Source organism: Dasypus novemcinctus, chromosome 15 (genome assembly GCF_030445035.2).
Source record: "Dasypus novemcinctus isolate mDasNov1 chromosome 15, mDasNov1.1.hap2, whole genome shotgun sequence".
In the NCBI taxonomy this organism is placed as follows: domain Eukaryota; kingdom Metazoa; phylum Chordata; class Mammalia; order Cingulata; family Dasypodidae; genus Dasypus; species Dasypus novemcinctus.
In genome coordinates this window covers 90,159,443-90,172,925 of record NC_080687.1, presented here as the reverse complement: position 1 = coordinate 90,172,925, position 13,483 = coordinate 90,159,443, and the positions used below count along the sequence as shown (strand labels likewise).

The 13,483-nt window shown below is 37.9% G+C and overlaps 1 protein-coding gene across 3 annotated transcripts in view; it reads right to left on the bottom strand.

The window, feature by feature from the left end:
• Positions 1 to 7,680: 7,680 nt before the first annotated feature.
• Positions 7,681 to 13,483, bottom strand: part of DNAJC15 (DnaJ heat shock protein family (Hsp40) member C15) — a 103,996-nt gene continuing 98,193 nt past the window's right edge. For all 3 annotated transcript variants that reach the window (XM_058276644.1, XM_004463581.4, XM_012527197.4), the window contains one exon: positions 7,681 to 10,207. In XM_058276644.1, the coding sequence (XP_058132627.1) occupies positions 10,137 to 10,207 (71 nt within the window). In that variant the 3' untranslated portion in view covers positions 7,681 to 10,136. The remainder of the gene's footprint in view (positions 10,208 to 13,483) is intronic.

Genomic DNA, 13,483 nt, shown 5'->3' with positions numbered 1-13,483 from the left:
CAGTATGGATTAGGAAAATATGATGTCAATTAAGAGTAGCATTCTGAAATTCTGCCACATTGCTTAATAAAACTTTCCAAATTAATGGTAACATTTTTAAAGCACAGTATTCAGAAACAGTGACATCTTCCTAGAACATTTTATGATGCCTACCAAGTGCAAGTGCTCCAGATTGAGAGGTATTACAAAGATCAGTGCCAAGATCCTTGCTCTAAAGGTTCTTCCCTTTCAGTGGGAGAACGGAGACATGTACAAAGAGCTGTATCCCAAGGTACCAATAAACTAAGTGAGGGATATATTGCTATGAGAGCTTATTCACTCATTCAACAAACATTTTATTGAATGTCTATTTAGCAGTGAACAAGACAGATTTGGTCCCTTCTCTCTAAGTCATAACCACTTGAAGTATTACTTTTGCTGGAAGTACCAAAAAAGAAGTGCTACATTTTGACTTGGTTTGAACTACACCTGCCCGAGCCGGCGGGGGCGAGTCCAGGGACCTGTGGGAAGAAGGGTGGGGCAGGAGTCGAGAGAAGAATGGAGGCAAGACAGGGTTCTGATCAAGCCTCATTTATTGGGGGTAAAACACGGGGATATATAGAGAGAGGGAAGGGAACATGTACATAGGTGATAGGCTGGTCTAGTGGGTGGCAGACGTCCAAGGAGGGGATTGGCCGACAGTTCGCACCGGGTCTGCGGAGTTTCGCGCCTTGCGCATGCGTATTGCTGTGGTCACCTGAGTAGTGGCGGGAGGGGGAGAACAAAGAAGCAGGGAGGAGAAGAATAAGGAAATGACAGGGCAGATTTGTGAACTCCACCATGTTGTGAGAGGCTGTAAACAGACCTCACAGTGGTTGGCTCCCCACAGGTCCCCCTTCTCTGTTTAATGTGTTATGAATTGAAGAAAGGAACAGCCAGCAACGGCTCATGATAGCGAAGGGCTTATTTTCAGTAGTGGCATGCGGCTGCAAGGTGCTCCCGTGCTGAAAGGGGGGCTGTGCCTGTCTTAGGTCGGGGCTGCACCCGGTAAGCAATTCGTCTTAAACGGCATGCGATCAATCTTACCCGTCATTGGCAATCATGGCAGCAAAAGGCCACGTCACTGTCTTAGGTTGACTGATGGGTCAGCCCAGTTGCCCGTCATTGGCTAACCAGACCAGTGCCTCAGCGACAAATGGCCTGCAATTACAGCAAGCTATAATGGGGAGCCTTCATAGACTGTGTATGACAAGCATGATGTACTGAGATTGGTGGGTATGGCCACACCTGCCCCGGTCTTGTCAGGCCAGGGTGCCCATTGCTCGTTCGAGCCGCTGGATCTTTGCCGAAGCTGTTCAGTGATATAGATTAAACAGAGAAGGTTAAGCCGTGATAAGGGAGGTGGTGACTGTAAGGGGAAAACAGGCAAAAAAAGGCTATTAGGGTACAGGATAGCAAATGAAACAACATAAGAAATTTGCATTTTCAAAGGTTGGTTGTTTGTTCTTCGGTCCGGAGAGGTTGGTACTGACGAACAGCGGCAAGATACATCACGTGGGCTGAGATTTGCTTCATCCTTTCTTGGAGAAATTTAAGGAGGCAAGGTGCAAATGCACAGATTAAAAGGAGAGCAATTAGGGGGCTGAGGAGGGGACCTAGCCACGATACAAGGAGGGAGGTGAGCCAGGCAGATGAGGAGGAGGTTGATTGGGAGGGCAATAATCCTTCCGCAATTCTCGCAATTTTTCAACATTTTGCTCAACAATACCAGATTCATTTATATAGTAGCAGCATTCCTCTTGGAGAAAGAGGCAGGATCCCCCCCCCCCCTTTTAGCTGTAAGTTTAAGGCCCTACGGTTTTGTAAGGCTACTTGGGTGAGGGATGTTAGTTGCCGCTGCAGAGAGTCAAGAGACTGCGCACTGGATTCTAGGCTAATTTGTCGTTCTTGTTTAAAGTATTGCAAGTGATGAGGCCATGACCAAGAGCACCACGTGCTGTGGCAGCTGCAGTGACTGAACCTGTGAGGCTAATTTTTCACCAATATAGGGAGGAAGGCGGCGCTCTTTGACACAGATGGGGATAGTAAAATTTTTTAGTTTGCCTTCTCCATAGCATGTTTGTTGCGGGGTAATGACTATTAGGATGCAAGGCCTCATTTTTACAGAATAGCGCATTTTTGGGTTATAGTTAATTTTCCAACCACAAACATATAAGGACCTCTTACACATGCCTGAAGATGATAAATTTGATTTAAATGCAGATATTGACCATTCTTACTATTATTCCCAATCCATTCTATAGTAGGAGCCATTCCCAGAAAAACTTTCCACAAATTATTTTGTTTATGTATGGATGTAATATTACACCATGGAGAAGGGATCCATTTCCCTTTGTTTCCAAAAACAATTTTTAGTAAAATTATTTTTTGTTGTCCTTTACTATTTAGACCATGCCAAATAAATCTGTCATTATATTCAATGGGACTCCCAATAGGGGCACTTTCCCACACTCTTCCATAGGAATCATTAAAAAATGACAGATCCTCTTCCTATATGGCACTCTTGCCATCCTTCTTTATCCTTACTGTCTTTTTGCGGACAATCGTAAGTAGGATTTTTGGTCATGAATAAATTGGAAGAGGGAAATAAAGTCACAATAAACTGAGTATTATTATTTTTAAAGATAATTATGGCTCGATTTTTAACCTACATACAGGAAGGATGGTGACTAATGCATAAGGGTTGATAATCAAATGGTAATATGAGATTATTGATTCTTTGTCTTTCTTTATAGGGTTTAATTGGCAATTGATTATCAATTGGTATAGGGAATATATGGGTTTTATTTAGATGTATATGAAAGAATGGATCTTTCCAGGTTAACACTCTAAGTAATGGGGGTTAGGTACATAGGCCTAATAAGTGTAATTACTGGCAGCTTCCTTATTACTTACGATCACCATCATCAGAAGTTGTAGAAGACTCCATCTCTTCATTTTGGGGTTTAATCCTTTTCAGATAACTAAATCTGTTCTCCATTTTCTGAAATGATAAGAGCATAGCCTCACCCCCTTACTTTAATCCTGCCTTTTTTCCATTCATTGCTTAAAATATCTTTCTAGAATATTGGTTGATTTTCATTTTTTGCGCCCACTGTAGATGTTTGACATTTTTCACAGTGACATTCCACAGGTGTTAATGAATTATAAACATTAAGAAAATGTAAAGTAAATAAAGCTTTTGCTAATTAATCTTTTGGTGTCATAATACCATCATCTCCCCCTTTTTGTTTTAAAATCATAGTTTTTAGGGTATGATGGCTGCATGCAACTATGGCTTGACCTGTAGGATTATAAGGAATGCTGGTAACATGTTCAATACCATATTTTAAATAAAGATTCAAAGGATTTACTAATGTAAGAAGGTCCATTATCAGTTTTAATTTTCAGAGGGCATCCCATTACAGCAAAAGCAGACTACAGATGTGAATGAACATGATGCAACTGTTCCTTACTTTGAGCAGCAGTGTACATAAAATGAGAATAAGTGTCAATATAAACATGAACATATTGTAATTTACCAAAGGATAGTATGTGAGTAACGTCCATCTGTCATAATTGATTAGGAGCCAGGCCTCTGGGATTAGTCCCAGCCTGAAAAGGCACTGTAGTTAAGGGTCCACTGGTGGGACAGGTACAAATAATTTCTTGAGCTTGATGTTTTGTTAATTGAGGAAATTTATGTCTAAGTCCCTTAGTATTAATATGAGTTAATGTATGATATTTAATGGCATCCTGCAAACATCCTACTAACAAATCAGCCCTTGCATTATTAGCTGTCATAGGACCAGGCAAAGAGGTATGAGAGTGTATAGGAGTAATGTAAATAGGATGCTGTTTTAACCTAATAAGATGTTGCAAATCAGCGAAAAGTTGAGACAACTCATCAGTAGCAAAGATATGAACTGTTTTAATATGCTTGACAGTAAGACTTACATATTTAGAGTCAGAGACAATGTTCAAGGGCTCTTAAAACATTTGTAAAACTTTAATGATGGCTGAAAACTCTGTGCATTGAGCAGATGAATAAGGAGTTTGCTAAACCTGTTCTTTTTGAAAAGTAATGTATGCTGCTTTTTTATCACTATTACTATCAGTAAATATTGTACAAGATGGTTGGGCTATGCACATAGCCTTGAAAAGCACTGCAAGAATTTATTGTTGGGTTTTTTACAGATAGAGGAATGCAGCTGGCTTGATTTGTCTAAGAAGACACTAAAGAAAGTCTTAGCAAGTTTTAAAACAAAGTGATAGCAATACAGCTGGACTTTAACTTTTTGCAACAAACTAGCAGTGTTTGGGATTGCTGCATACTATGTTGTTACTTTAATCTATGATAAGAGGTTGTTTCTGTGACACACACTCTTTTATAATAATTAAAACCATGAATAACCACATTGTACTTCTCTTTAATATTATGCTGAAATATTGGTAACTTTATACACTTTTAAGCATTCATAGAAACCTTTTATCCATATGACTTTAATTAATAGAGGGTTTAAGGGAAGAAAAAGTTGTTAATTTTATAACACTGTAAAACACCTTTATTTAACTTATAACATATTAAATCAACTTAATTATTTTATTTAATTTTTCCTTTAAGGTAAAAGAACAAATCTCTTATAATTAGTTTGGAATAAAAGGCCACTGTTCAGGATTAGGTTTTGAGAAAGCAGTTTTGAACATTATGTTCCTTTAAAAGAGATAAAAGTTTCCTTCTTGGAACACTGAGGGAACGATAAGCACAAGAAGCACAAGAAACTATTTTAATAAGACAGACTTTCTTTGTATACTGACTATTGAGGATAAGAACTTTTACCAGAACAGATTAATGATGAGAGGCCTTGAGAAAGAATAAAAATTTTTAACCTTGCATCAGCATACTACTTTATACTAAAGCCTTTAAAATTTTATAGATAGACCCATTAAATTTTACTTAACTTTAACTGTAAAAATTCCTTTTCCACCAACCTTCTGCAGTTTCAGTATTCAGTCAGGTTTTGTCCCACACTCTACTCTTTCCAGTAATCAATCATTTTATCTCAGGACAAAATCATCTTCTGTTTCCTTAATAATAAAAACACATTCCATATAGCCTACATACAAAGTTATCAAGCAAACCTTTTATAACATAATACCATGAACACTAAACAAGCTTGTTAAAATAATGAACTTTTCTTTAAATACTTAGTAGCATGCAATATCAGAAACAGTTTTCTAGAAGCAAGTTGGCAGGGGAGGCTGGTTGCTGCCAATCTTTCCTGTTATAAAATTACCTTTTATTGTTATCATCATCAATTCAGTTTTATATATATTTAATAATGACTTTTTGGAATTAGCCATTTAAACACTTTAATGTAAACAATGCTTCATAAGACCTTTTATAATTATTTATAACCATATAGACTATAATTATATCATTTTAAGACAAATTTTATCTTTACAGAACACATTCCCTTACTTAAAGTTATCACAATACTTTCTACAACTTGCCACATGCAAATTAAGTTTCAAGAGTTTATGAAAAATTAGCCATCCTACTTTAGGACAAAATACACTTTTTTGCAAAAACTTATTAAATTTCAGTTAGCATTTTCACAAACTTTTAACCAAATATTCATTTAAGTTTTGCGTCCTTCATATTATCCTGTGAAGAAAAATAAGTTATTCATTTCAATCTAGGCAAGAACCATTTTTTATGAAAAGGCATAGTAATTTTGTTAATCAAGACTTACAATTTTTATTACTGTAGGTATCTTATTAACATTTAAACTTATGTATTAATATAATAAACTTAAGTATTAATATAAGCGCTTATTTAATTTTTGGCCATTTGAATAGAGCTCTTTTATAAATTTTTATTAATTTATATTTACCATCCAGAGGTATCAAAATATACACCGACATTGAACGAACAGACAAACACAGAACAATCACAACACAGTAACAGAAACATACAGTTTACGATTAACTCATAATTCTTACTTTCTTGGTATAGCTGCTTTTAAGTTTTCCATTATATGACATTTTAAATATTTACAATTAACTCATAATTCTTACTTTCTTGGTATAGATGCTTTTAAGTTCTCCATTATATGGCATTTTAAATATTTACAATCAACTCATAATTCTTACTTTCTTGGTATAGATGCTTTTAAGTTCTCCATTATATGACATTTTAAATATAACTTCGTAAGATTTCTTCCGGAATCCATGTTGCCTGTAACATGCAAGCTTGTACTTGGAAACATTGTTCAAAGTGGGGGGGCGGGAAACGACAGCTAGCCTGAATTTTGGAAGGGTTTATTGCTCCTCATCTTTTAAAGCACTTGGGGGAATGACTGTTATTCCGTTAGTAATGTTGTGGGGACCTACACTTATGGCTGCATTATAATAGAGAGCTTTTTAGGTAATGTAATTTCCGGGGGTTAAAATAGCAAGGACTAGGCTTTTCCAATCAGTAGGTGTATTGTGAGCATGAGAAATGCTGTTTAATAACATCTGAGCACAGGGGCTATTAAGACTATATTCTTGAACAGATTTACGAAGGTGAGTAATGGTTTTATGATGCCAAGGAACGTAAAAGGGAGGAGAATCTCATTGTGGTAATTTACTGGAAAGAAGTGAAGAGGAGTGAATGGGTGGTGATTAAGGACAATTGCAGTAAGCGGAGCTGAAAGAGGAGGTGTAGAAGGCGCGGCAGTGAAAGAGTTAATAAGGGGAGCTGAAAAGGGAGGTGTAGTAGGTGCGGGAGTGAGAGAGTTAGGCTCCGGCGGTTTTAGCCAGTGTCTAGCGGATATAATGAGTTATTTGATTGTCTAAAGGAGCCGGAGCTTGGGAAGCAGTGGGAGTACTTTTTGAGGGTGTAGTCTTAGGTTTTGGACGTAAGTTTGAGTTATTTTCTTCGTTGTCAGAAGGGGAACTTTCGGAGCGGCTAGAAGGTCTTGCAGCCTGAGGAAAAGGAGGTGAGGGCTGAGGGCTGAGGACAGAGGGCTTCATTATCTTGTATAGGAGGGGAAAGAGAAAGCGGCAGACTAAGAGCCTTTTCGCCCTGTTTTACTACTTCAGCCGCTTGGGGACAGGAATGGCGTGCAAAAGGGCCGAAGGTTTTGTAAAAGTCTTGTAAGGTGTTACCTACACAGTGGCACCATTCTTCATCAGTAGTACCTTCTTGGAGGAACCAGGGACAAATTTCTTGGAGGAAGGCAAAGAATTTAGAGAGTTCTTTAATATTAACCTTTACTCCTCTCATCTTAAGGCCTGCAGGCCGAATAGGAAAAGGGAACTATTACTAGAGCCCTGCCCCATTGTAGCCGATCACTTACCGAGACGTCTTCCAGGGAATAGGCAGTTCCCTGAAGGTCTCCTCTGCCCAAGCTGAAAGCTCAGTTCTTCTGCCCAAGCCGATGGCTCAGGTCTTCCGCCCAAGCTGATTCCTCAGGTCTTCCGCCCAAAAATTCAGGTCTTCCTTATTTACAAAAAACCACCTGCGCAGGTTTTCCTTTGTGTCGGCTTGCTTCTTCCCCGGGTCCCATCCAACGTAGGGTGCCACTTGCCCGAGCTGGCGGGGGCGAGTCCAGGGACCTGTGGGAAGAAGCAGGGTGGGGCAGGAGTCGAGAGAAGAATGGAGGCAAGACAGGGTTCTGATCAAGCCTTGTTTATTGGGGGTGAAACACAGGGATATATAGAGAGGGAAGGGAACGTGTACATAGGTGATAGGCTGGTCTTGTGGGTGGCAGACGTCCAAGGAGGGGATTGGCCGACAGTTCGCACCGGGTCTGCGGAGTTTCGCGCCTTGCGCATGCGTATTGCTGTGGTCACCTGAGTAGTGGCGGGAGGGGGAGAACAAAGAAGCAGGGAGGAGAAGAATAAGGAAATGACAGGGCACATTTGTGAACAGACGTCACAGCGGGTGGCTCCCCACATACACCTAGATCTGGGATTAGGAGATCATTTGAGGTAGAGGGATAATTGTGAGCAGAAAAATTAAAACAAAAAAACCAAAACAGTGCAACAGGAGAAAACTGGGGTATGCATGAGGACTTTAAAACAAGAACCATATTGGGGTGACACTAAGATTCGATCAATTTTAAGTCAGACCATTATTTTATGTACCAAAAGAAAAAATGTTAGTTCAACCTCTGTAACAGTGGTTCTCAACCAGAGGTGATTTTGTGGACACTTGGCAATGTCTGGGAACAGTTTTGGTTATCACAACTGGGAAGCACGATGCGACTGCCCGGTAGTGGGTAGAGGCCAGGGATGTGGCTAATCATCTACGATGCACAGGGTAGCCCCCCACAAAGAAGAATTACTCTGCCCAATGTCAAGAGCACTGCAGTGGAGAACACCTGAACTAGGGAGTGCCATGAGTTGAAAGACATCTCTAAAGTATTTTAAAATGTAAATTTTCAGATGAAATACAGGAGGCCAGTTTCATTGGAATGAACCCAGGATTTGTAGTAGGAAGTAATGCAGGTACTCTGTATCTGAACTGTTTACTCATCTTTGGAATAGTAAAGTGAGGAAAGACCAGGGGGCAGTTTTCAGAGTTGAATTTAATGCTGTGCATAAGACTGGCACTTTGAGGCCATCTAGTCATCCCTTGTTTTGGGGAAATATTTCACTCTAATCACACTAATTAGATATATCTTTCTTAATTCTGATCTCAGGGGAAACAACACTGACTCATCAATCATACAGCAGATAACTTTTTTTGAAAAGCCCAGCTTTATGCCACTTATTCCAAGAAGCCTTCCCTGATGCATTCAGTGAAAAATATTTTTTCTTGAACTTCCTTAGGCACATCATCTGTACTGAATAGCGTACATTTACATGATTTAACTTTTCTTTAAACGTAAGTTTTTAAAAAAAAGATTTTATTTCTCTCCCCTCCCCCCCCCATTGTTTGCTGTGTCCATTTGCTGTGTGTTCTTCTGTGTCCACTTGCATTCTTGTCATGTGGCACCGGGAAACCATTGCTTTTTTGTTGTTGTTGCATCATCTTGCTGTGTTAGCTCTCCATGTGTGGCACCACTCCTGGGTGGGCTGCACTTTTTTCACGTGGGCGGCTCTCCTTGCAGGGTCCACTCCTTGCATGTGGGGCTCCCCGACACGGGGGACACCCCTGCGTGGCACAGCACTCCTTGCGCGCATAAGCACTGCGCATGGGCCAGCTCACCACATGGGTCAGGAGGCCCTGGGTATCGAACCCTGGACCTCCCATATGGTAGCTGGATGCTCTATCAGTTGACCCACAACCGCTTCCCTAAATATAAGTTTTTAAGGGTCAGGATCTATGACTAGTTCACATTTGTAACTCTCAGAGGACTCACTAGAGTACCTTATACATCATAGGCGTTCAATAAATATTTGAAGAATGAATAACTGAATAAACATACAGTACTGAAAGCTTATAATTAAATACAAACTCCTCAGACTTCTAGTTCTTTTTTACCTTTCCTCACAGGGCACATTTGGTAAAGGTTTCATCATTTTAGATCTCCAGTTCTCATACTTCAGCTATGGGGTCTCAGAGAGCAGAGTTCTTTACCAAGTCCTAACCACTACTTAACAAAACACCATTTAGTGAATTCCAAGTCGGATGATTTGCCTGTGGGGAGCAGCCAGAGTTTGGATTTAAAACACTGAAAGCACCTTAGATAGGTAGAATCCCAAATTCCTTTGAGGAAACAAATGGATACATAAAAGAGTGTAAGGAAATTTCTATACATTGCTTACAAAACCCAAACTCATTACTGATAGCCATAGATTTTACATACCTTTGGGTGTCTCTGGAGGGTAATTTAGGACTAAGATAAGAAAAATCTTAAGATATATGAATATCACAGAAAAAAGGAAGAAAAACATGGGGAAAAGATCAGTTATAGAATTTTAAGGGGGGTCCTTTAAAAGCATAATGAAAAGCAAGACCAATAATCATTTATTGTTAAATAGCTTAGAAGTAGAAGAAATGATTGTGGTCAATATATGAATGAAGATTGTGAAGGCCATGGTATAAATTAATTTGCAGGGCTTTTCTTTTCTTTTTTAAACGTTCCCCCTTTTTTTCCTTCAGAGTGGTCTGTCAACATCAATCACTGTTTGGTGCTTGATTCTAGCAAGTCTTTGGCTTCATTTATTTTGGTTGCTAAGTAAGGAGATCCACCTGAGAGGACAAAGGAAAATAAATGAATTAGAACACACTTCATTACTGACATATTTTAAAGTCACAGATATATTAAAAAACCCACTTAATTATGAATCTCTGATATTTCCCCACACATTCATCCTCTGAGAAATTATTTTATAAGCTGACTAAAAATCAAAACAGCATAAATTAAATTGTGTAGTGAAGCGCTACAGACGACTAGCAATCAAAGATAACCTGAGAAAAATAATGAAGGAAAGTTATGATCAGGAATGAATTGAAAAACATTCAAACATTTCACTGTCAGACATTTACCATTCAAACACTTGACCAAAGAATTCTCTGAAATTAAGTGCACAGTTATAAAATCTATTTTCCCAAGACATTTTTTAAAAAGTGATGAATGTAATCTGTGAAGGAGATCAATCCAAGAGATCTTTCAAAGTGTTATTAAAACTTATGATTTCACAATAAAATACCTATTAGAAAAGCCAATATGCACTACCCAATTTCTAAAAAGCCTATTTTCTAATACAGATGAATGAACCAGTGAAAATAATGTTCAAGGAAATGCTCTCTGTTTTCTGAAATGCTCCTATTAGAATATTTAGCATGTTGCCTTGGATTCACCATATCTTAAAGTAAAATTAAGCTGGTTCTTTTTTTGAGGTCATTGCAATGCAGTCTTTCTAATACAAGCAGTAAGAGGAAAACTGAAGTGAATTTCAAAAGCAGAATCACTGTAAATCATAAGCAGAGACTTTCTGACATAAAAAATCCTAGCCACAAAGTGTCACATTCAAGCTATTTAAACATCATATGCCTTCTAACTTCTAGCCTGAATGCTGTCTGTGCTTAACGCTCAGGCCAACAATCATAGCAGAGTTCACCAGTCTCTTTGTGTTTTTATTTTTTATTCACTGAGTGCAAGCCATCTATAGCTGTTGAAAACATCATAAGGCCTCAGTAGCTTGTAATACACTGAAAAGCATCTAGATAGTATTTATGTAAATTGTCCTGATTTTATTCAGGCCTTTTATGGATATCCTACCACTGAATGAAGGCAAAAGGGAGTAGGGAAACAAGATCAACTAACCTGTTATAGTAAAAAAGGGCAGTGATGGAGGAAGCTATATTTAGATTTTTGCCCTTGAGGATACCATTGACATTTTTATGGCAAGATCACTATAAATACTTATTGGACAAGTCATAGAATGTCTTTGAATATACAATAAAAATTACAAATAAAGTTGATGCAAGTTACATATGCACTAGGTTAGGAAGTAAGTTGATTTCATGATTATCTCTTAAAATGATCTTTGTAATTAGGTAATGTCAATATTGATAAGCTGCTTAAATTTTCACAGTAGCTAAGGGAAAACTGGGCACACTGTATGTCCTCAAAAAAAAAAATTAAGATATTAATCGAACTCAAATTTAAACTTTAATTGATTGTTATGCATTCTAGGTACTTAAGACAAAGGGCATATAATATACTCAGTTAGCAGTTGGGAAAAAAAGGGAAAGCCACAAAAGATTGAAAGCCTTATTAAACATTATACTCCAACCAGAAAAAGTCCAAATAGACCCATTGTGAGACACATACTTCTCAAAATGTCAAAGGCCAAAAATAAAGAAAGAATGCTGAAAGCAGCAAGAGAAAAGAGATCTATCAAGATACATGGGATGCCCAAGATGATGTAGTGCAGATTTCTCATAAGAAACCGTGGAGGCAACAAGACAGTAGTATGATATATTTAGATATAAAAGAGAAAAAAACTGCCATGTAAGAATTCTTTATCTGGCAAAATTGTCTTTCAATAATGAAGGTGAGTTTAAAATATTCACGATAAACTGAAACTAAGAGAACTGTAAACAAGAGCCTGGCTTTATAAGAAATAGAGTTCTGCAGCCTAAAAGGAAAAGACAGGAAAAGAGAGGTTTGGAGGAGAGTGTAGAAATGAAGATTAACAGGAAAGGTTAACCAGAAGTGTAAACATACAGACAAAAATATGCCACATGAAAGTCAAAGGATAAAATGGTCAAGGTAAGTAATATCTTGATAATAATGACATTATATGTTAATAAACTCCCCAATCAAAAGAGACTAACTGACAGAATGGGCAAAAAAAACATGAGCCATCTAGCAATAATGTCTGTGAATTAGAACAGATGTATGTCACTATTGCAGGTTGATGGAAACGTGGAAAAGCATGGGAAAATTACAATTAACGTAACCTATGGGCTATACTTAACAGCAATACTGTAATATTCCTGCGTCAGTGCCAAAGATGTACTGTGTTTAAAAACAGGGGGGTATGAAAAATTTGCCAAATGTACGCTATGGGCCACAGTTAGTGGTAATAGTCTGATATTATCTCATAATCTGTAACAAATGTCTACAATGGTGTGGTATGCTGGTAGAAGGGTATTGTATGGGAATTCTACACATGTGCATGATAGTTTTCTAAGTTCACAAATTCTGTAATAAAATATATTTTTTTGAAAAATAAGAGCCATCTATATGCTGTCTACAAAAGACTATCTTAAACCCAAGGATACAAATAGGCTGAAAGTGAAAGGCTGAAAAAAGATAGTTCACAGAAACCGTAACCAAAAACAGAGCGGAGTTAGCTATGCTAATATTGGACAAAACAGACTTTAAACGCAAAAACTTTATAAGAGATGCAGAAGGCCATTACATTGAATAAAAGGAATAATCTACCAGGAAGAAAAAACAATAATAAATATTTATGCACTGAACCAGGGTGCTCTAAAATACATGCGGCATAATCTGGCAAAACTGAAGGGAGAAATAGCTATCTCTACAATAATAATTGGATACTTCAACACTCCACTCACATCATTAGAAGAACTACAGAAGATCAACAAGGAAACAGAACTTAAACAATGTGATCAATAAGCTAGGCCTAACAGACATATACAGAACATTGTACTGCAAATCAGCAAGACACACATTCTTCTCAAGTGCTCATGGATCTTTCTCCAGGAATTATACAAAGCACCTTATCTGACCATAATGGAATGAAGCTGGAAATCACTAATAGGAAGGAAAGGAAAATTCACAAATATATAGAGGTTAAACAACATACACTTAAAATCAGTGTGTCTAAAAAGGAATTTCAAAGAGAAATTAAATTAGTAAATATCTCAAGATGAATGAAAATAAGAACACAATTTATCAAAACCTATGGGATATAGTGAAGGCAGTGCTGAGAAGGAAGTTTTAGCCCTAAATGCCTATATTAAAAAGGATGAAAGAACTAAAATCAA